The 22,068-nt window shown below is 59.3% G+C and overlaps 2 protein-coding genes across 3 annotated transcripts; both read right to left on the bottom strand.

The window, feature by feature from the left end:
* Window positions 1-20: 20 nt before the first annotated feature.
* On the bottom strand, window positions 21-12,692 carry DDR2 (discoidin domain receptor tyrosine kinase 2). Its single transcript, XM_041420200.1, has 17 exons — window positions 12,596-12,692; window positions 9,026-9,129; window positions 7,094-7,196; window positions 6,743-6,974; window positions 6,512-6,659; window positions 6,269-6,374; window positions 5,722-5,905; window positions 5,408-5,651; window positions 5,226-5,288; window positions 4,969-5,099; window positions 4,270-4,480; window positions 3,568-3,791; window positions 3,321-3,457; window positions 2,758-2,949; window positions 2,361-2,589; window positions 1,683-1,832; window positions 21-1,263 (listed from the first exon to the last, which is right to left on the bottom strand). The coding sequence occupies exons 2-17, from the start codon at window positions 9,117-9,119 to the stop codon at window positions 1,126-1,128; spliced, it is 2,586 nt and encodes an 861-aa protein (XP_041276134.1). The 5' UTR covers window positions 9,120-9,129; window positions 12,596-12,692; the 3' UTR covers window positions 21-1,125.
* A 2,009-nt stretch (window positions 12,693-14,701) lies between these two features.
* Window positions 14,702-22,068, bottom strand: UAP1 (UDP-N-acetylglucosamine pyrophosphorylase 1). 2 transcript variants are annotated; one of them, XM_041420179.1, is made up of 10 exons: window positions 21,737-22,068; window positions 21,456-21,660; window positions 20,585-20,760; window positions 20,189-20,361; window positions 18,918-19,111; window positions 18,408-18,551; window positions 17,906-18,094; window positions 17,424-17,471; window positions 15,484-15,550; window positions 14,702-15,261 (listed from the first exon to the last, which is right to left on the bottom strand). In XM_041420179.1, exons 1-10 carry the CDS (start codon window positions 22,041-22,043, stop codon window positions 15,169-15,171), a joined length of 1,596 nt encoding a protein of 531 aa, XP_041276113.1. In that variant the 5' UTR covers window positions 22,044-22,068; the 3' UTR covers window positions 14,702-15,168. The 2 variants fall into 2 exon arrangements, with proteins under 2 accessions (XP_041276113.1, XP_041276114.1); XM_041420180.1 differs by lacking the exon at window positions 17,424-17,471.

Raw genomic sequence — 22,068 nt, 5'->3', positions numbered from 1 at the left:
GATGCTGAAGTCTGGGGCGTGGTGGGTCACCTGCCAGGGCACGTGGCTTTGGCACCTGCCCGGTTTGCTCAGGATGCTGGCAGCTTTGGGAGCACGGACGGGTGCCAGAATGCTGTGGGACACTCAGGGTGGCAGAGCCCAGCTCAGGTGCTTCAGCTGGACCGTGACCCCAGTCTGAGAACCAGGGAGAGCTGGAGCACCCTGCTCCATGCCCGTGGCCTTGTTGCAGGCATGGGCAGCGGGCAGCTGCCAATGAAACTCTGCTGCATGCATTCTTCTCCTGGCAGATGAAGATGTGGGTTAACCCTGGGGGAGGAGGACCTGGAGATTTCCTCATGGAACTAAAAGGTGCTAGCATCCTGCTGCCAGCTGCCATGCATCACCCGTGGGGCATCCAAAATGCATTTCTTGGGCAATTGAGCTGCCCTGGAGTGGCTGTGGTCAGTGTGGGAATGTCCCCTCGGCACAGGATGCCCGCTCCTCCCTGGCTGCACGCTCCAGCAGCTGGGTGAGGTGCCTGGAGCACCCCCAGCCGTCGCCCTGTGCAGCTGGGGCTGGCTAGCAGGGAGGGCGCTTCCTGCCTCTCCATGTGGTGTGTCCAAAGCCCCAAATGTCCGCGGAGTCTTTGTTTTCACCCCTTGATTGCACAACCCATTGAGGGCCAGAGGCAGCTCTGCTCCTCCTGAAGCAGTGGTGGCTGCCAGTCTGTCCCTGCTCCAGTGGGCACACACCTGCACACATCCCTTCCCCAGGCACCTGCCCTGCGTGTGGGCTGAGCTTCCTCACAGAGAAAGTCCCGCTGAAGTTCGTCCCCTTCAGCCAGGGAAGAGAAGCCGCTCTGTCCCAGTCCTTGTCACCAGTCCTTATCGCTGCACCAATAAATAACCCTCCCCAGGCCCGCGCTGCTGCCGGGCTCAGGTCTGCAGGAAGAGGGAGGTCTGAGCTGTCCCACGCCGTGAGGCTTTGCTGTCCTTGGGGGTCTCCTCTGAGGCCTCACTGCACAATGGGAACACGAGCAGCTGCTCAGGGTTTATGGCTAAGTCTGAGTGAAGTGGCTTCGGTTTGCATCTGGGGCTCCTCTGGGAACAGGGAAGGATGGGAACCAGGGCAGGTGGGAGCCAAGGGTCATTCTTCGTTGGCTGAGTCCTGCAGAAGGCGATGGATGTCCTGGAAGGAGGGACGATCTTTAGTGTCCCGTCTCCAGCAGCTGAGCATTAGCTTATAGACTGAGTCAGGGCATAGCATGGGCTGGGGAAGGTAGGTCTGCAAAACAAGAGGCAGAAATGGCAAAGAGAATTAGTGCCACAGACACCGATGTGCAAACTGCTCCTGGAGAGCCCCCTTTCTCAGGGTGCCCCATCTCTCCATGGCCCGGGGTGGGGGCTGCGCTGCCGTGTGCCCAGGGGCAAGGTGGCTCCCAGATGGCACAGTGAGGCAGCTGGGGACACCTGCCTCTGTCCCCCAGGCCCTGAATGCTGCAGTGGGGTCAGTGAGCAAGCAATGCCTTGGGCTGCGTAAAGTGCAGTGTTTGCTACCATGGGCCCTTCACCAGGATTCCATCCCAGAGGAATTCCTGTCCCATAGCTGCCTCACAGCCAAGCTCCCTGTGTGGTCACCTTAAAGTCTCTCCCCAGACCCCTAATGTCCTAGGTGCACCACTGCTCCTCTTGTCCCGTCCCCACCTGCCGGCCCTGGTCCCGGAAGAACTCGCCGGTGTTCTCGATGACCTGCTCATCAGACATCTGGGAGTAGGGCTGCTCCCGGCAGAGCGTGAAGGTCTCCCACAGTGTCACTCCGAACGCCCACACGTCACTGGCTGTTGTGAACTTGCCCTGGCCAGAGGGAGCAGAGCAGGGTCAGGCATGGGCTTTACCCCATCCTGCTCCAGAAGCTGTAGGTGCTCAAGGATCAAAACCTCATTCCGGATGCTTCAGCATCCAGATCTGGTCCCAGAGAGGCGCTTGGCCCCCCACAGACCTGCTTTCTGCTTGGGGCCAGAGCCTGGTGAGTTCCAGATCTGGCTGGCAGTGACTGCTCTGGGGCTTGCCAAGGACCCAGCTCCTGAGAAAGGTAAAAACCAACACTGCTCCCTCTTCCAGGCCTGATCATGGCCAGGATGAAATGCCAAGCATCCCACTTAAAGGATGTCCTGCACTGGACATCAAAAATCACCATAGTCCCCCCAGCCTGCCTCGAAAAGCTGCCACCACTCCCGCTTTCCCTATGCTTCACCCCAAATCTGGGCTGCAGTGAGCAGAGACCTCGCCATCCCTCCTGCACCCCCCGGCCCAAGGAAACAGGGCAGTGAGCATCCCCAGAGCCTTGTCAGTGTCCATCAGAGGAGCCCAGGCCCCCTGTACCAGCAGGATGCTCTCCCAGGACATCCAGCGGATGGGGAGCACCGCCCGGCCCTGGATGCGGTAGTAGTCCCCACTGTAGAGGTTCCTGCTCATCCCAAAGTCGGCGATCTTGATGGTGTAGTGCTTCCCCACCAGACAGTTGCGCGTGGCCAGGTCCCGGTGCACGAAGTTGAGTGACGAGAGGTACTTCATGCCCGAGGCGATCTGGGTGGCCATGAACCGCAGGTCACTGTCGGGGGCACACGGGGCGAATGAGCGGGAGGGAGGGAGGATGGAAGGAAGGAAGGAAGGAAGGAAGGAAGGAAGGAAGGACAACAGCCAGAAGGTGCACAGCTCCAGGCAGGGTGTCCCAGGAGCAAGCAGCACAGCCTGTCCCTGCTCTCCCAGGCAGCCCTACCTGACGGTGGGTGCATGAGCAGCAGCGGGGCCACCTGCCTGCTGGCGGGACAGGAACTGGTTGAGGTCCCCGTTCTCCATGTACTCGGTGATCATGCACAGGGGGTCATCTGTGATGCACACCGCCAGCAGCCGGATGATGTTGGGGTCCTTCAGCCGCGACATGATCTTGATTTCCTTCAGAAAATCATTCCTTTCCGGAACAGAAACCACACGGATGGGATAGACAGACCCAGAGGGGCACAAAGGTGAGCACAGACTGGCCAAGAGTGCTACCCGCCCACCCAAGCCTCCTGAGGGACCTGTGGGTCTCTTCCCCTGGGACTGGAAAAGATGAGCTGCAGGGTGGGCTCAGCAGGCAGAGAGGCACTGGGGAGCTGGTTAGGACCAAGGATCCTGACATGTGATAGCCCAGCATCCCCAGAGAGCTCGGGTGTATGGTCCTTGCAGCTGCACTGAGCGTATGGCTGATGGAGAGAGGGAATGCTTTCCAAGCATCCCAGCTCTCCTGGTGAGGCTCTGCATGGGGGCAGAGCTGGGGTGTGTGCCCCCCTCAGCCCCTACCTGGCATTCTTGTTGGCATCTGCTCGCAGCATCTTCACAGCCACGAGCACAGGGTGGTCAGAGCTGCCATCCAAGCCCTCCAGGGCAAAGTCCTTCCCTGTGAACTTCTCCATCCCCTCCACTTCACAGAGGTGAACCTGGGGGAGCAAGGGGCAGCCATTACCTCGCTGACAGCTTTCCACAGCCCCTGCAAGCTGGGAAGAGCTTTGCCTGAGCCCTGCTCGGAGCAGGCCCAGTTTCCACTCACCTCCCCAAACTGGCCTTCCCCCAGCTTCTCCTTGAAGGTCAGCAGCTTCCTGGGGAACTCCTCGACGGCCACGTCCTTGCCAGCGAGCAGGTCCATGGTGAGGGCTGGCACTGAGTAGGTGTTGCCGCCTGTCACACCCTGCAGGTTCACAATGTCGGCCTCGGCGTAGTGCGGGACGCCCTCGGGGACGCTGGCCTGGGGTGGCTTGGTGGGGCCGCTGCAGCCTGGGGGGACACACCCTGCCGTGGGTGTCCTGCCCTGCACCCTCTGCTCCCTGGTGGCTGCCCACACTCTGTCCCTTCTGCCCCAGAGCCCCCACAGGGCTACGTTCCTGCAGGCAGCACAGGCTGCTCCACTCCTTCCCCACCAACAGCAAACACACCAGTCAAGCCCCGAGCACCAGAGGAGCAGAGATCGATGCCTGACCTCCAGATCATTGAGGAAGAGGTGCCAGAGCATCCCAAGGATGATAGTGAGACAGAGCTTAGTGGACGTCGGTGATGGCTCTCAGTCACAGGCTTTGTGTGACCTTCATGCGAGATGCATGGGGACTTATGTGACCTCTCCCCTCTGTGACAAAATATTTGGAGAGTGGCCAAAAGCTGGGGCTGGAGAGAGGGAGGCTGCAGCAGGCTCAGTGAATGGTGTCCTGGCTGTCACCTGTGAGATGGCTGTGAGCACGCAGGGTGTCCTGGCTCTCACCTGTGTCCTCCTCCCCCGAGGTGAACTCAGGCAGCTTGCGGATCAGGCGGGAGGGCTCCTGGTAGTCAGGTCCCAGGGGGAAGATGCGGTCATAGGTGGAGCTGGACTCCTGCTCGCTGGGGGAGGAGGAGCGATTGTGGTTGAACATGCTGGATTCACTGGGCAGGGAGAGGCTGACGGTCATTTCATCATCCAGCATCCTCCGTGATGCCTGTGACAGCGGGGCAAGGGAGGAGAGAGGTGGGGTTCCCCACAGCATGGGCAGGATGGTACCAGAGGTGTGCCCAAACCTCCTCTCTAGTGCCTCGTCCCTGGGTTGCAACCTCTGCCTGGGTTTGTCCTCATATTCCCCCCTTCTGTTGTCTGCCTCTATGGAAAAAGGTTTGGCTTCATCAGTTCTGTGAGTGACCTTGTTTAGGTGGTGGCTGTAGTGAGGACCCTCGACACCCAGGCTCCTGTTCCCCAGATCAGCTTCAGGACAGAGGGATGGACAAACAGGCAAGTCCCAAAGTCACCACCCTGCCCAGCTAAGTCCCCTTGCTTTGGAGATGGGTGAAAAGCACAGACTTTCTGAAGAGGGAAAGGGAGCATCAGCCTTTGCATGGAGTCTGTTTTCAGCGTGCTGAGGTCCCAGAAGAACCTGCTCAGAATGACCACACCACCACAAGGCACATCACCAGCCACACCACGCTTGCCCACCTTCTCCAGCATCTTCTGCCAGAACTGCCGCCACAGTATGATGACAATGATGGCCACTAGGATGAAGATGATGGCCACCAGGCACCCGATCAGGATGCGTGTGTTGCTGTCGTCTACCTTGAGCGTGGGGTCTAGACGGAGAAGGGGACAGAGAGGGCCACTCACAGTGGGGCGTGGGGAGACACCCTGCCCCTTTCCTCTGTGGGATGGGAGCACAGTGCCCACCCAGCACAGGGTGACACGCTTCCCATGCTTACCATAAGTGGTGGGGACCACGGGTGCCTCGGCGGGGGGCACTGAGTTGTTGTACATGGCTGCATCTGGCCAGGGAGAAGAGAACATCAGGGTGGGCACGTGGATGCCCCACAGCCCCGCTATCTCTTTGAGCCTCCCACCCAGGAGAGCCTGGTCCCCCCGTGGGGCTCATGGTGACAGGTACCTGACTGGAAGGTGATCTCACTGAACATCATCCAGGTGTCAGCGAAGTAGTACTGGCACTTGATGGCACTGGCCATGCGGTGGAGCAGAGGTACGGTGACGAAACGGGCGCTGGGGTTCACATCATCCAGCACCAGCACCGAGGAAACGGCGCTGGGCTCCCACTCGCTGGCGTCGGCGCGGAAGTAGCACTGCACCTCCTTGAAGATCTTCACACCTTTGGCGAACATGTTGTTGCAGTGGACCTGTGGGGCAGCCTGTCAGCACGGCCACCGAGGGGCACGGGGAGGGTGACAGGGCGGGGGGGGTGAGGACCTTCATGGCGGTGAAGTTCCTGATGCGATCAAACTCGAAGGTGATCTCCACGTAGCCGCCAGCCGTGCTCTCGTTGCGCCAGCCCACGTAGTCATAGCCTGGCCAGACGTGGTACTCGTGGGTCTGTGTGAAGTCGTCCAGCCCCGACACCCCATCCGTCAGCTGGCCCAGGCCCTCTGTCATGCTGGCATGTGCAAAAGGACAGAAGGATCGTGACTCTTGCCAGCCCCACAAAACTGCACCACCCAGCACCCCCTAGCAGCTCCTCATGGGCCCCGGGACACTCGGGGGGATTTTGTTCCTGATGTTCTCTCTGGAAAAGACTATGGGGCACTGAACATGTGGTGCAGCTAGAGCAAATCCAAGGGAAGGGCTGGAGCTGCTTCCCCCATCACACTGACCCCCTCATGATGTGCAGCCTTCCCAGGCTGGCCATGTCCCCCACCTCCGTGGCACCGCAAGCATTTCCTCTGCTAAGGACCAGACTAAAAATGCAGGGAAGAAACATGCCCCTCACCCGCTGCCCAGCATGGCACCCCGTCCTCACCTGTACCCGAAGGCCCCATCGTACACTGAGTCATTCAGGTAGATGACGGTGCCCCCAGGAAGGATGAGCTGCTGCCCGACCGGCGCGTTGTAGGACACCAGCCCATCTGCAGGGAGGGAAGGGTGAGTGCATGGAAACCCTGCCAATCCCGGTGCTGCAGGACAGACAGCCCCCACTGGGATGGCCAGCACCCCAGCATGGGCGCTGGGGACACGGGGACAGGCACGGGACCGCACCACGCACCCAGCCAGGCACAGCCGTACAGCTCCACACGCAGGCAGACGTTCATGGAGTGGTCAGTGACGGGGATGAAGCGGACAAAGCGGGCAATGAGGGGCGGCTCCAGGTCCTTGAGAACAATGTCGTAGGTGTTGGTGTTTCCATCCAGCACCTGGAGAGAGAGAAGCACAGTGGGGATGGGCAGGAGGAGCCTCCTCACCCACCATCCAATGTAGCCCTCACCCGTCTCCTCACCTGCTTCCCGTGACGGTTCCTCCAAGAGATCCAGCGGGTGCCATCCCGGCTGTAATTGATTTTATACATGGGGGCAAACTCATTGCCATGGCCCTTGGCGTGGCGTCCCTGGGTGCCCACCAGTGTGATGAAGTGCAGGGCTTGCAGATCAATCTGCAGGAACTCCTTCAGGTCATTTGGCTCCACTGGAGTCTTGGGACACCAGGCTCCATCGCCCTCCTCCGAGTCCAGCCTGTGAGCCCAGAGTGGAGGAGCTGTTTGCACACGGCTGAGGCCGGCCCCATGTCGTCCTTCTCCCTCCATGCCAGCCAGACCCTGCTGTGGCTATTGCAGGAGGGAGCCCACACTCACCGTCCGTACTTGGCGGCCGTGGAGTCAGACCAGTGGCTGGAGGCTGAGATGTCCTCGTCAGGGATGTGCCCACCCGACATTCCCAAGGGGTACCGACACACCGCTGCAATGACACCAGCAGGGCGCTGAGCAGGAGAGAATCCCTCCGTGGCAATGGCCTGGGCTGGGGCACATCCACTGTGCCCCAGAGCAGCACTCACTCTCCATCCTTGAGCTTACAGCGAGAGGACGAAGCAAGGAGGGGGACAGTCCTGCCAAAGCAGGCACCTTCCCAAGCAAGTGAAGCCTCTGGCCAGAAGCGGATGCCAGCCCAGCTCCAAGTGAAGTGGAAAGAAGGGGAGGTGGCTCCAAGGGCTGACAGGCACGCCAGGCCCTGTCCCCAGGGATCTCCTCAGCCTTGCTGGCAAGGATCTTGGCTGCGGTGGAGAGGCTGTGAGCTGGCACTGCTGTCCCCATGCTCCAGAGGGCTCACTCCAGAGACCACTTGCCCAGAAACCTCACCAGCAGCAACTGTGCCCTGATGCCCTGCTGCTCCCTCTCCCTGCCTGGGGGAAGAAGTGACCAAGACAGGCACTTGTCCTCCCTGATGACCCCTCAGCTCCCAGCACCAGCCCTGCTCCGGGCTGGGCTGCAAGTGGAAAAGTACCCGGGGTGGCAGGCAGTCTGCACCCCCAAGTGGCAGCCGACTCCCTCAGCACCGCATCCTCACTGCTTCACAGGAGTTATTTTTTCATGCCTGGCTGCCAAGAGCACTGCTGAAAGGGCAGCTTGTTTGGCCATGTTTACCGTCTGGCTGCCGGCTCCAGCCCACCGCGGTCCTGCCACACACCACCCCGAGCAAACCCCCCCACCGAGGTGGAAAAGACCAGCAAGGGCAGCACACTGTGCCTGGGCCACCTCCTACCCCACAGCCTCTGGCTCGCCTGGCACTGCACCCACAAAGAACCCACATCCCATTGTGTCACCATCTCCAGGACACCACACCCAGGGACCGTATCCTGCATCAGGCAGAGGAATGAATGCATCTTCATCGTCAGCATTGGCACAGTGGGAGCATCTCTTCTTGTCTCCTGCTCTCACACTCGTGATGCTCTGCAGAGCACAGCTCCCACTGAATTCCCATTTAATTCTTGCCAAACATGGAGCCAGCCCTGTGTTTTTGTCTTGGTAACAACAATCCTGGCCAGGCAAATCCAATTCTGCCAGCCATTGATGTCTGCAGGAGAAACGGGATTGCATTCCTAAATAAGCACCGTGCAACCTCCAGGCAAGACCCAGCTAACTCCTCCCACAAATGGAAGAAGCCTTTGAAGGGACTTGTTAAAGGGACTCCCTGGGAAACCCTGGGAAAACGTGGGCTCTGTCCATCCCTGCAGCACAGGAGGGGGCTGAGCCCTGCAGGAACAGCCATCTAAACACACTTTGCTGCCGGCCGGCGCAGTGTCGTGGTTTCTGAGCAGAAGCCAGGCACCCAGTCAAGCCACTTCACCAAAGCCAGCCTTGGTTTCCTGCAAAACCGCCAGAGAAGGCACAGCCCAGCAGAGAAAACAGTAGCTTGGCACCTGGCAGCCTCCAGCCTCAGTGAGCCCCCATGGCACCTGGCAGCCTCCAGCCCTCAGTGAGCAAGGGCCCTGCTCAGAGCCCAGGGCTGTAATGCTTTGCCATGTCCAGCACCCTGCCAGCTGCCAGGGGCCAGACAGCACCTGTGGCACGCTGGGGAGGGGCTCTGGAGGTCACTGCTGGTGCCCGAGTGAGGTGCAGGACGGCAGAGTGACCAGGCAGGTGCAGGCTTGGGGGCCATCACATACTGCTCCCAGAGCTGAGAAAATCCCAGAGATGATGGAGACGATGCAAGCCCAAACTTGGCCATCTGGCAGGAGCAGAGACCAGGGAAATGAAATTATGGCACCTGCAGCTGCCTGTCTGACTTACCAGGGTTGACCTGGGCTCTGGCAGTGAGCGGCAGGCGCAGCAGCAGCAGCGGCAGCAGCGGCAGCAGTGGCAGCGCTCTGGGGGTGGCCGACATGTCGGCAGTCCTGCGGAGACAAAACCAGGGCTCGTCACGCTGAGGCGGCCGAGCAGGGGGCGAACACCAGCCCTGCTTGGGGCAGCCAGCTGAGGGTGGGAGCTGCACCAGACCCGTGTCCCCACCTCAGCTGTGGAGAAGGAGCAGAGCCCCAAGCTCAGATCTGTGGTGGTGGTGGTCACAGGGATCCCAGACAGCACCCCTGGGAGCCACGGTGTGCCGCATCCCCATGGAATGGCCGCAGGAGCCGCGGGAAGCTCCCTGGGCTCTGCCTGGGGCCAGCACTGGCTGCCTCCACCGCAGGGCACAAAGGCTCTGGCCTGGCCGCCCACCCTTGGCTGCCTTTGAAAGAAGTTGCACAACCCCATCACATAAGGCAATAATAGCAGGGTGCCAGAGCGGTTTCCTGCCTGCTGGCTCCGAGAGAGGAGAGCAGATAATCACCGAGATTTACAGGGCATTTACTGGGATAGCTCCCCACGGCAGAGTGGATGCCAGGGCCATGTGTGACACAGAAAGTGTGACAGAGGGCGTGGGAGCCAGCTTGCACCCTCTGCCTCGAGGGGAGCATGGATGGGGCTGGAGGGGACCTGGGGGTCGTGGGAATGGGGCTTGGGGCACAGCATGGGGAGAAAAGGACTGGTGCTGCTGGGGCTTCTCCTCAGAGGGGACAAGGGGACCTCCCCAGGACGCACCTGCCCTTTTGTCAGGGCTGTCGCCACAGCCATCACCTTGGCCCTGGCCAGCCCTCAGCTGCCAGGAACTCCCAGAGCCCGAGCAGCTCCCTCTGTGCCCACACACCTCTGGGTGACCACCATGGGGTGTGGCACCATGCCAGGGGAAGCACCAGGGACATCCCTAAATGTCACCAGCCCTGCCCCAGGCTCCCTGAGCTCCCCTTACCTGCCAAGAGGATACTTTCACACCAGCACCAGATGCAATCAGTTCTCTTTCTATTAAAAAAGGCTGGTTTAATCTAGTTTAAATGCACATTAACCTTTGAGAGAGCATCTTTCTAACCTGGGGGTTAAAGGGACCACAGCTCCTGGCCAAATGGGGCCTGGCTGCTGGGGTAAATCCCAGCCAAGCCCACTGCAGCAGGGATGTCTGTCCTGGCTGGCACCACCATCATCCTTGAAGCAGCCCAACCCCACTGATGCTGCAGGTGAATGCCTGGTTGTGTCCCTGCATCACCCCACGGCCTTGTCCCCACCACCGAGAGAAAGGCTAAACACACCCAAACCAGCTGCCCACATCCCACCAAGCCAGCTGGGAGGTGCTGGATACAGCCCTGGTAGCTGCCCCAGCTGGGGCTTGGCATGGCAGGAGCGAGACCGGGGCTTGCTGCTGCCACACGAGCACCCAGGGGAAGAGCAGAACCCCAGGAACTGCCACCTGCACTCTGCAAGAAGCTCTCTGCACCCCACAGCACCCTGCTGGATTGCTGGGGACTCTGCCAAGCACCACAATCTCTGCAGGAGGCACAAGTAAACACCTGCACTTGGGATGATTTCCCCCCCTTTACTTTCTTTTTTTAAATTTTTCCGAAAAGCACATATGTGGTTGCCTTTTTCCCCCCTGTTCCCAGCTGGGAAATTGTAGCTAGCTGCAACTAACTCATCTGCAACTGGGAATTTCAGCTGCATTGCCCAGAGGCACACACAAGAGGTTCCTGCGTTTGATGACAGCCAGTTCCCCTCCAACATTAAAACCTTAATTTCCTTCTGCATTCCAAAAAATATCCAGGGATATATTTCCTTACTATTCTTTCAGGCTGAGTAAACTCTTTAAGCATCAGGATACCACATGCTGTAATCTCCTTCAGGGAATGCATTTACATTTAGCCTGGTATAAGGAAACCATCCCCACGTAGCCACTGGGAAGTGCTCATGGCTCCTCAGGGCTGTGGGGCTGGGGGACAGTGACTCAAGCCACAAGGCTGAGGGCTAGGGGACACATGGTCAAGCACAGGGGCAGTACTGGCAGCCCAGCTGGAAATCAGTTTTGTTCCACCAGCCCTGCAAAAGGGATGGCTTTGCAATGCTTTGACTGAAAATGTTTGCTGAAAATGTTCAATCACTGGAAAGTTTTAGTGCAGACAGTTTTTGGAGCTCCTCCCTGGCATTGCCTGGGCTTTGAGTTTCCCTTGGCTGCTGCTTTTTTTGTTGTTCTCCCTTCTTATTTCCCTCCTTCCTTATTCTACTGAAATAACCAAGGAATTAACTGAGGGAGAAACTAAATCCACTTTTGTTAAGAGACAACCCCGACCTGAGCCGTGGTCCCTCTTGCCATCAGCCTGCTCCAAGTGAGGCCCCCAGCTGGGTGAGGTCCCCAGCTTGCTTCCCAGGTGGGCACTGCCACCTTTGCTGGCACTGGAGGAGCATCGTCCATGGGGAGGGGGCTGGACGGCAGCGGCCTGCACCGCTCGTGCACACCAGGTCCTGGTCACAAGTCTGCCAGGATTTCTAGGGCTCCTGTTACAGAGCCCCAGTCCTCGCAGGGGACTGGGGCTGCCGTCCTGCTGGGTGAGACAGGTCAAGGCCACTCAGGGAATGTCCCTGAGTGATGACAGGCTCGCTGTGAACCCGGCCCAAGGGTGTTTGGATAAGGGGGTTCGGGATCCCTGCCCCAGCTGGCACTACAGCCCCCAGCATGCCGTGCTGCTGGCAGCCTTGGCGGGAGCACAGCGCAGCATGCCGGGACCCGTAGTCCTCCTCCCTTCCAAAAATGCCATTTTAGACTTTTTTCTGGGCTGGATGCAGCCCCATTTCCTGCAGCAACAAGCGCCTCCCCAGCCACGGGCTCGCTGGCTCAGCCCGGGGCATCGCGGCTGTCCGGGGTGCGAGGAGCAGCCAGTACGTCCCCATGGCTCCAGCTGCCCAGGAGCACAGCTGGGGGCCTGGGGACACCATCCTGCGGGTGCTGCATCCTGCAAGTGCTCCCCGGCAGCCAAAAGCTCCTAGCCCTGCTCCCAGCCCTCGCCTCACTGCCAGCAGGGCTCCGCAGCATCACCCCAGCCCGGCCAGGGCCGGCAGCCACGCGTGGGCTCCCAGTACCAGCACCGGGGCACGATGCTCACGAGCAGCAGGGCAGTGGCCTCATGCTCCCGTTCCCAGTGTCACCTGGTGCCTGGCTAGTGGACCCTGGGGACAGCAGGGCCTCCCTGGCTGACCAGCACTGCCGCCAGCTCTGCCAGCAGACACACAGGCGGGAGCTGAGGAGGGACACCAGGAAACGCTGGCCTGGCATGAGGCACAGGGGGAAACGCTGGCACTGTGGGGTCAGTCGGCGAACAGGGGCCAATTGTCACCTCCCCGAGTGAGGACAGTGCCCTGCTGGCACCCCAGAGCCTTCCCAGGCAGACGTGCACCCCAGCCCCTCTGCCTGGGCTCCGCCGCGGAGCGCACTCGAGCCGTATCCCCCCAGCCCCGGGCCCAGGAGGGTCCCGCACGTCCCCAGAGCCGAGGGTCACTCACCCGAGCGGGGCAGCGGCGCAGGGCTGGTGGGCTCCGCGCCCCTCGCCGGGGTCGGGGGAGCCAGGTGAGGAGCGAACTTCCCCGGGCTGATGCAAGATGCCTCTGGGAGCTCGCTCGCATTCTGCAGATTCCTGGGAGCCGGCCAGAAATCCCACAATCCTACATCTTGCACATTTGGTTTCAATTAGGGAACGGAGAAGGGGAGCCAGTCAGCGATCCGGGCTGGCGTTTCGGCAGAGGTTATTTTCCTCGGCCCGAGGGAATGTGCGCAGAGCTATAATTTACAGCAAAACCCATTCATAGCTCAAGAGAAAAAAATAAAAAAGTCCCCGTGGCCAGCAAGGGAACTTAAAGCAATAGGCAACGTTTCGCTTTCCAGTGCTTGCCTCGTGGCTGTGGCACGGCACACCCGTCCTGGATCCTCGTCCTGCGCTGTGGGGCCGGCTAGGACAGCCCCAAAATGTGGGTGATGGGGACACTCCACAAGACCCCAGAACTGGCCCAGAGGGTCCCACATAGGCTGCCCCTCTCCAGGCCCCTGGGGGAATGATTTGGGACTCCTGCATGGGCACACGTGGCCAGGACAGCAGCCAAAGGACCAGCCTGGCTCAGAGCACGGGCTCAGTGCTCCAGCTCCCCGAGCTCCACGCAGAGCTGGTGGTTTGACATCATTTCCAGGCACTAGCCTGGCACGGCGGCCACTGGCTACGCAACGAGGCAGGGAGAAAATAATAATAATAATACTGCTAATGCTAATAATAATGGGCTCACATTAGTTTTCGTGCAACATCAAAAACCACAATTAAAGAACTTTTGAAAAAAAGTTTTTAGACTGTTTTGGCTGTTTGGCATGTGAATTCCATGCTCACATTATGGGAAGGAAATAGCACCCCTGGCAGCAGGCCACCAACTCCCTAAAAAGCTTTCCTGTCCAACTAGACACCCCAAAGCCCCAGGGCTGTAGCCTTGCTCCTAAAACTCTTTGGCAGCATGAAGTCTCCAGATAAACCAACTGAATCAGGCAGGGGAAGCCACCTACTGCTCCCAGCAGACCCTGGTGATCCTTGTCAGTGCCACCAGAGAGGGGCTGCAGCGCCAGCTGAGCCGGCACTGCCCAGGGTGACAGAGGCAGAGCACAGCTTCCCCTGGGCTGGCAGGGAGCAGGTCTGAGCAGTGCCCTCTGTGCTGCTCCAGATCAGCTGGCAGGGAGAAGCACAGGCTGCCCTACGTGCACAGCAGCACAAACACCAGCCAGCTCTGCTCCACTCCCCTCCTGCTACCTGGAATTGCTGCTCAAATAACTTGGCAGCAGCCAGCACCCTGGCACTCTGTCCCAGGACCTAATGCAAAGGTAGTGGTCTGCAAAGCCCAAAGGCTTGGCCACGCACAGCCCAGCCAGCCTGTACTGAGCCAGCAGGAGACACAGCACCGGCCAGGACCCCCCACACTGCCCTGGTGGCCCAGGCACAGTGCCTGGGGAACCAAGTGCTTGGCTGAGCCTAGGATGCCCAGTGCCACCTTTGTGCCTGGGGGGCACATGGCGACTTCCCCCAGAGGGAGTCCCATTCCCAGGCCTGCCATGGGGCAGTAAGGGAAAATCCCTCCCCAGGCAGCCATGGGGCAGTAAGAGGCTGTGACCACATTAGGATCAGGAGAGGAGCTGGCCAAGCTCTACGTCCTTCTTCCCAAACAGGAGTGGGGGCAACACAGCTGTTCTGCCCCAGGCAGTCAGGACACAACACTCCTCAACAGTGGGCTCATGTAGGAGCCAGAGCCCCTCCAGGAAAAGCAGAGGGCACATGGTGGAGGGCTCAGTGCCAGGCTGATTTCACCCTGAGCACTCCAGCAGTGCAGCACACCTGCCTGTTCCTACCTGCTCAAGAATGGCCACTGTTCTGTGGCAGAAATGTAAGAGGGTACAACTCTCTGCTTCCTCCAGGAACACCCCAAATGAGCACTGCAGGCTAGAGGCCCTGTCTGCAGCCACTCCAGACAGCCACCCTTGCTGCACTGAACAGAGCACTTGGCATGATGCAGTCAGCTCTCTACTCCATGAGCCTCTTGGTGCAAAGTCATTGTCACTCAAACACCACCAGAAGACAAACAGGAGCGACTCAAGAGTTTAATTGTGTGCTTCCAGTTGTGCAATATACAAAGGATGACCAAAAGGGAGGACATGGGCAATGGCAAGGACCCTATTTAAAAAAAAACATAGTCATGTGGATTTAAGAAAAATAAAAATTCTAGATTAAACCCGGCCCCATATAATAAAAATCCCCTCTCTGCATGTACAATGACTATTACTATACACACGTTTAAAAATAAACACCCACAGCCTGGAGTGCAAAGGGCAGCACCACAGCTGTGTTTTGTGGCAGGGGAATCTATAGTGTTTGGTTTTTAAATTAAAATATAAATAGAAGCATACAACATGCCAAGAACCGAGTGGGTCAAATCCTCCTCTGCACAGGGCCAGAGCAAGCAGGAGCAGTCCCTGCTAGGCCCAGCTATCAACCTTCATGTGCCCCAGTTCCTGGAGGGACGGGCAGCCCTGTCTGGGCACCACGCTGCCACTACATCCCGTTCTTCACCAGCTCGTGGATCCCATCCTCGTCAATGATCAGAGGTGTGCGGAACTCTCGGTCCTTCACGAACTTCTCCAGGCCCTGAGGGAATGAGACGTGGCTCATCAGGAACATACTGCACATCACCCGCCCTGCTGAGCTGCCTCCGCTCCCCTCCTGTGCTGGCAACCTGGGGGGCACCGCCCCAAAAAGCTCCCCGGTGAGTTACAGTCACCTGTGTGCTTGTCCCTCAGGTATGTGCCCTGCCAGCCCAGTCCATCCGCCTGGGGCTGGGCCCCTGAGCTCTGCAGAGCCAGTACTCACTTCTCCTCCATAGGAGACAAGGGGAGAAATTTCACACTGGATTGGCAGGTCATTTGCATCCTTCAAGCTGCAAAGGAAAATATTCAGTCAGGAGAGTTAGGTACAGCCTGGGGGAACACAGATAGGGCCCAACATCTGCCAAGGCCAGGCGGAGGGTCAGGGGCTGTCCGGGGCCCACACAGACCCCACCAGCGCACAGCTGCCCTGGGTTAGTGAAGCCTTGCGCGATCTCCGCAGAGGTGCCAGCTAAAGTTTAGATACCACCAGCGACTGAAAGGGAAAAGAGCTTTAGATGGGGCTTTCATGATGCCTTTCCATGTGTGTAACTACAGCAGTGCCTGTGCCATCAGCCCCGCTATTTTTGATGCTGCATGGAAACGAGTCACCCGTTCCTTCTCCTCCTGCAGCCCTGGGGTGACGTGAGATGCACTCCCAGAGCACCTTCCCATAAAGCAAGAGGTCTTGCTTTAAGCCCTCTCTAGCTTAAAGCACAACCTGAGGGCACAGGGTAAGCCCTTCTGCTCATTCAGAAACACTCCCTGCAGCACTGTCTGCTCCTCCTGCCTTAGCCTGTTAGACCAACTATCTTGGCTCCTCTCCTCTGCCTGTGAGATGGAGCTGGTGAGCAAAATGTCAGAACCACAGCAGTGCTGCCCACTGCAGCAGCACTGCTGGGCAGGAGCCTGTGTGGGGTCCCTGACCCTGCTCCTGCTGCCACCAGCCTTCATAGGACACGCTTGGATGATCCCTGGATCCAGCTGGCATGTAAATGTGGGGGTGCAGCTGTGTGGACCCAACAAGCAGCCATGGCAACAGCACCCCAGGGTGCTGGCCCTTCCCAGCCAGGGGCCCCAGCAGCCAGGCAGACATGGCAGGATGCCATCTGTGACAATGCTCCCTTCACTCAGGTCAAAGCTCCTTCCTCTGCCACGCAGTCACTCAGCCCCCTCCTGTCGCAGGTGTCAGTAAATAAAACTCACCCATCCCAACCCACACTGGTATTTACCTTGAGCGTTAGATTCAAGATAGTAGTTTAAAAAAAAAAAATTGGCATTAACTGGTAATGAAGGGTAAATGTGGGACAAAGTGCAGCCTTTCTCCTGCATGTTAACTAGTGTGATGGCTTACTCATAAGCCTGAAAACACCTGGAGTCTGGAATTAAAAGAGATAAAACAGCTGTATTCCACCAGAAAGTACGTGAAGATAAAGCTTCCGAAAGAGGGGAAGGGAGCAAGATTGCTTACTCTGTGAGTCATTTACACTCACCAGCTCCAAGTCCCAGCATGCCTGTGCCTACAGAACACAACGAAAGAGTTAAAACTTCCCTGTGTATTCCTGTAAACTTTCAAGCACTGAGCCAGGGGCTTTCCCTAGTGTCACACTCTGGATCTTCCAAACTCAAGAGCTGGAGTCACACAAAGCCCAGCTGGCTGCTGTGCTCAGATTCACGCGTGCTACATCAAAGCCTGCCTGACGTTTGCTTCATGTTTTTAATCCCGTTTCGGTCTGCCTGGACGCCTGGCGGACATCGGGAGATGGCAGCCATCCCCAGCTCTGGGACCGGCCGGGACCAGTCCCTGCCGTGCCGTGACAAACAGGGGAGTGGCATCAAAGGACACGCCAGGGTGTTTGCCAACAGCACCCTGCCTGCGGGGTGACCTTTGGGGGCTGCGTGCAGTCGGCATCAGGCTGCTGCCGTTCTGCATCTGTACCAACAGCATGAGCCCCATCCAGTTATCCCTGCGGAAAGGAGCCCAGCAGGGAGCAGCGCTGCCTGCGCCCGCCACCATGAGAAGCGGCATCCCCTGTCCCCAGGGGTGACATGCCCCACCGCCCACATGCGCCCCCCACCCCGTTAGCCTGGCACGCCGCTCCGCCCGCAGCCCGTTAGTCCCTAAGCACAGCCCCGCCACCATGCACCTGGGACATGGATAGTTACTTGTCATTGCCATCTGCTGGGCTGGCAGCTGACCCTCCGTTTGTGATGCTACATGGGAATAAACAAGGGTTAGCAAGGGAGGAACAACAGCAAAACGAGTCTGGGGTCTACTGATCCCTACAGAGGGTGGTGGGAGGTCTCGTGGTTGAGGGATGCGTTGCTGCCAGCCTGGCTGCTGCATGGACCCGCTGGCGTGCTCTGTTTTTAGGGAGCCACTTCCTCCCCGCAGAGGCGACCTTGGCTGTGCAATGGAGGCTGACAGGATTCAGTTCATAGGTGCTGAATTGAGAAGGAAAGCTGCTGCTGACTGAGCACCACTCCTGTTGTCACCACAGAGCTCACACCCAGCTCTGCTCCACAGATCACCCAGGAGAGGGGACCCAAAGCTGGCTGCTTCTGTGACATTGTTATCAGTGCTGGGATTGCCTTGTGCTTAATATCCAGCCCAAAAAAGAGCAGAAGTGACAGGAGAAGCAACTCACCGAGGGATGGCAGGGATGCGTGTGCCATTTTCGTCCACAAAGTGCCCCCCTGCATTGAGAACCCAGCAGTGGTGCAGGGACATCAAGGCATGTCGGGCTGTGGTGGGGTTGTCCTTGCCATTCTGGCTGTCTGCGTTCTTCAGGGGAGAGAACTCATCCTCACGCAGCACCTCGTACACCACAAACTTCCTGCGGGAACACAGCATGGGACGGTCAGGTTTGGAAACTGTGCCTGCTTCTCCTGCCAGGGTGACTGAGCTGGGCCCACAGCCCTCCCCCAGCCCACACCCACGGGCTGTTTCCACAGCCATGCAGGAGGGAGGGGAGGGCCTGGCCTGTAGGGTCAACAGATGTCCCTCTGGCACAGGAGCAGGGCTCAGACCAGCAAGAGGCATGCAACACCCATGCCTCCAGCTGCCACCCTATCCTGGTCCCGGGGCATCGCCAGTGGGCACACCCTGGCACAACCCCAGAGGCTCCCCATGGAGAGCAAAGGACATACTTGGAAAACTGGAAGATGTCGAAGACAAACTTCTCCATCTTAATCCCGTTGGGCTTCTCAGGTTGGACTAGCTGCCCTGTAGTGATGTCCACATGTGGGATCTTCTTCTCAGCCACGTGGTGCTGCAGCTGCGGTTCGTAAGTGCTGCAACGGGCCAAGACAGAGATGTCACTTGTCCCAGCAAGCCACATCCCCGGCTCAGACACGGCTGCAGCAGGATGGCTGCCCTGCTCTGACCCCAGCTGCCCAAGGCACAGGCTGCTCATCCCCACAGCAGCAGGAGACAGCCCCACATGCCTGCACCCTGGAAGCAGCATCCAGATACGGCCCAGAGCACCCTTATCTCAAGGAAGGGGCTGTGCAGACAGGTAGGGGTCGGACCAGCTCTGCAGGGGCCTCATCCCAGCACGCCTGGAGCTCAACCAGCAGCAAGCAAGGCACAGCCAGCTCTGCTCGGCAGCAGCACTTCAGCGCCAGCATTCCTGTTCTGGAGCTCCAGCAGGCCCTTACTTGACCACATCTTTCAGGAAGGCAGTGGAGAAGTAGTGGTTGGCGATGTTGCCCGCGTTGAAGAGCAGCCGCCCGTCCGGGCCGCGCCGCTGGGCAGTGGCCAGGGAGATCTCGCTGTACTCCACCACCTGGTACACGCCGTCCACCCGGCACACCACGCCCACCGGCTCCGTGGGGTTGGTCTTCTCCACCACCTGCCCAAGGAAAGCACTGTCAGGGAAAGGCACCCAAAGCCCCACGCTTCAAACACACTCCCTTGGAAACAGAGGGCCCTACTTAGAAAGGCTTTTTCCTCTGCTGGGATGGTGATGCTGGAGCTCTCCCTTCCCAGGTGCTTCTGGCAGTGGGGATTAGAGGAGGCTTTGATGGCAGGGCTGGGTGACAGGTGTCAGACACACCCAGAGGGCACAGCAGGATGTGGCACCAAGCTAACGTGCAGCTGGCAGCAGGCATGGATATTTTTAGTCAGCTTGCTGTTCACAACCAGAAGGCTGCTGGCTCAGCAGAGCCATCCCCCTGACCTTCCTCTCCTCCTTGCACCTCACACACCTCCATCTGGGTTATGAGATACCCCAGCAAATCCCACCGCTGTCACCACAGAGCAGGGGCACAGGACTTTCTCCTTTCTGCATGCTAAGGTTTATTTCCTCTTTCTTTCATGCAGGCCAGGAGAAGAAACTGCCTTCCCTTTCTCAGCTTACCCTCTGAAAGCTGCAAGACCAGTAAGTCCTTTCGCCTGTTTGCCAGAGCCGAGCCCAATGCAAACAAAACATTTGGCTGTCAGTCTTTAAGTAAAGCTTTAAGTGTGCAGTGTTCTATACACAAGACATGGGGCTGGGTTCTGTGTCAGCTGCACCCATGTCCTGGGCTGGTGCCCAGGATGTCAGGCTGGGGACACCTGGCAGCTTATGGCAAGGATCCTGTCTGCCTGTGCTAGCCACAGCCACCCAGAGAAGAGCTGCCCAGCATCTGAGTGTGTGCCAGGCAGCTACACAGGGCTCTCAAGCAGCCTCTTGACCCCAGGGGCACCTCCAAGCCCTGGGCTTGTTGGTGTCATATTCCTGTGCAAGGCAGAAGAGCAGGATGCCAGGGGCAGGCAGGACTGTGGCAGCACGTGTTACTTCACCAGCGAGCTCCAGGTACTTAGCTATCCCTCCTGGTTGTGGCAAGCCAGCAAACGAAGGGTGAAAAGTCAGGGAAGGCAGGCAAGGAGCAGGACAGACCCCACCCAGCTGTGCAGAAGCAGTGCCTGCCTACTCCCAAAACCATACCTTGGCCCCACAGTCTGCTCCCTTCTCCAAGCAGAACCCGATGAACCTGGGGTCAGCCACCTTCACCAGGATGTTGTCCACACAGTAGACATGGACACTCTGCACCCCCCTCCGCTCCATATCGTCCATGATGCCGTGTGAGCCCAGGGCCCGGTAGAGGCCCCCGTTGCCATCTGCAGAGGGAACGCCCCACTGTCTGTCAGCCACCCACGCTCATCCTCCTTCCCCACGGGCTGATGTGGAGGGCCATCAGCCCAGCCATACCCCACCCTGGTCCTCCCTGCCAGGGCAGACACAGACAACTCCCAGCCTGAGTCAGCCATGGGCCAGGTCACAGTGAAGACAGCAGTTCCAAAAGCTGCTCCCCAACACCATGCCTCACCCCTGGCCACCAACCTGGTGCCATAGCAATCTTGCCCTTCTCCTCCAGCAGGATTTTCCCATCAAATCCCAGGGCAGGCAGCATGCCCTGCTGGAAGAAGATTACATTCTCCTTCTTCAAGCCAAAATACCGATGTTTCTGGAAGAACTCCTTGGTGGACTCCATAGTGCGGCCACTTGTCATAATGTACCTGTTGCAGAGTAGAAGACACCCAATGAGCAGGGAGGAGAAGCAGGGTCTCACACCCCTCATTCCAAATGTGGAGAACACCCAGGACATGCCTCCCCTACTCCACACTTAGAAGATGTGACCTGCTGTGAACCCACCATTTTGACAAGCCAGTGAAGGGTTTCACCCTTCCTTGCAACACGTATCTCCAAAACCATACAACACCGTGCATGGGACACCCAGCTGCAGTGGCCAGCTCGTGCCTTGTGTACAAAGCACCTCAGCACCTCATGGCTGCTGTCCTGCATGGGGACATGAAAACCTTTCCCAAAGGGCCATGGGACTGAGTCTGACAATGTGGGACCCGTCAGTGCCACCCTGAGCCTTGAAACCACTCACTCTAAGGGGCTATGCCCATTGCAAAGTGTTGACACCAACACAGGGGCAATGCCAGTCCATGGTCCTCGGGCTGCCAAGGGGCTCTGCACCAACCCAGGGGCTGCAAAGGGGCTCTGCACCAACCCAGGGGCTGCCAAGGGGCTCTGCACCAACCCAGCCTAACCTCGGGCTGCCAAAGGGAACTGCACCACCCCAGAAAACCGCGGGCTGCTGACACCCAGAGGGCTATGCCTATCTACAGGACCCTGATCCACCAGAGCCAGCCGGACCCCGCCGACACCACTCCACGAGCCCTGTCCCCCCGAGACCGGGAATCACCAGGGGATGTGGCAAGGAGTGCCGTGCTGCTCCTCCGCCATCTGCTGCAGTCGCCGCAGGCGCTGGGCCTGGAGGTGGAAGAGGGTCTTGCGGGAGGGCAGCCCCACGTCGCACATGCCCTTGGGGTAGGGGACGCCGAGGCGGGTGCCCTGCCCGCCGGCCAGCAGCAGCGCGGCCACGCGACTCGCCGCGATCTCCGCCAGCCCTGGGGGAGCAGACACGCGTGGGGCCCTCCGCGCCGGCTCCGCGCCGCGCCGAGCCCCGCCGCCCCGCGCACCTACCGCGGCTCTCCCAGCGCGGCACCAGTCCGCGGTCGCGGGAGGCGCTGCCCAGCACGTCCCGCGGCACCGGCTCCATGCGCGCGTCCAGCCCTGCTGAAGCCGCCGCTCCGCCGCCGTCCCCGCGAGCGCGGAGGAAGAACCGGTTGATCTCAGCCACGTCCATGCGGCACAGCTCGGTCGCCAGCGCCCGGCGGGCCGCGCCGTCCAGCTCGGGCCAGAAGCGCAGCACATGGTCCTGTCCGCCCGCCGCCAGCCGCTCCCGCAGCTCCTCCGCCGCCGCGTCCCCCTCAGCCGCCACCGCCTCCATGCCGCCCGCCGTCGCCGCGGGGCCG

Source organism: Onychostruthus taczanowskii, unplaced genomic scaffold (genome assembly GCF_017590055.1).
Source record: "Onychostruthus taczanowskii isolate IOZ18803 unplaced genomic scaffold, ASM1759005v1 scaffold63, whole genome shotgun sequence".
NCBI lineage: Eukaryota > Metazoa > Chordata > Aves > Passeriformes > Passeridae > Onychostruthus > Onychostruthus taczanowskii.
This window is presented reverse-complemented; position numbering and strand designations above follow the sequence as displayed.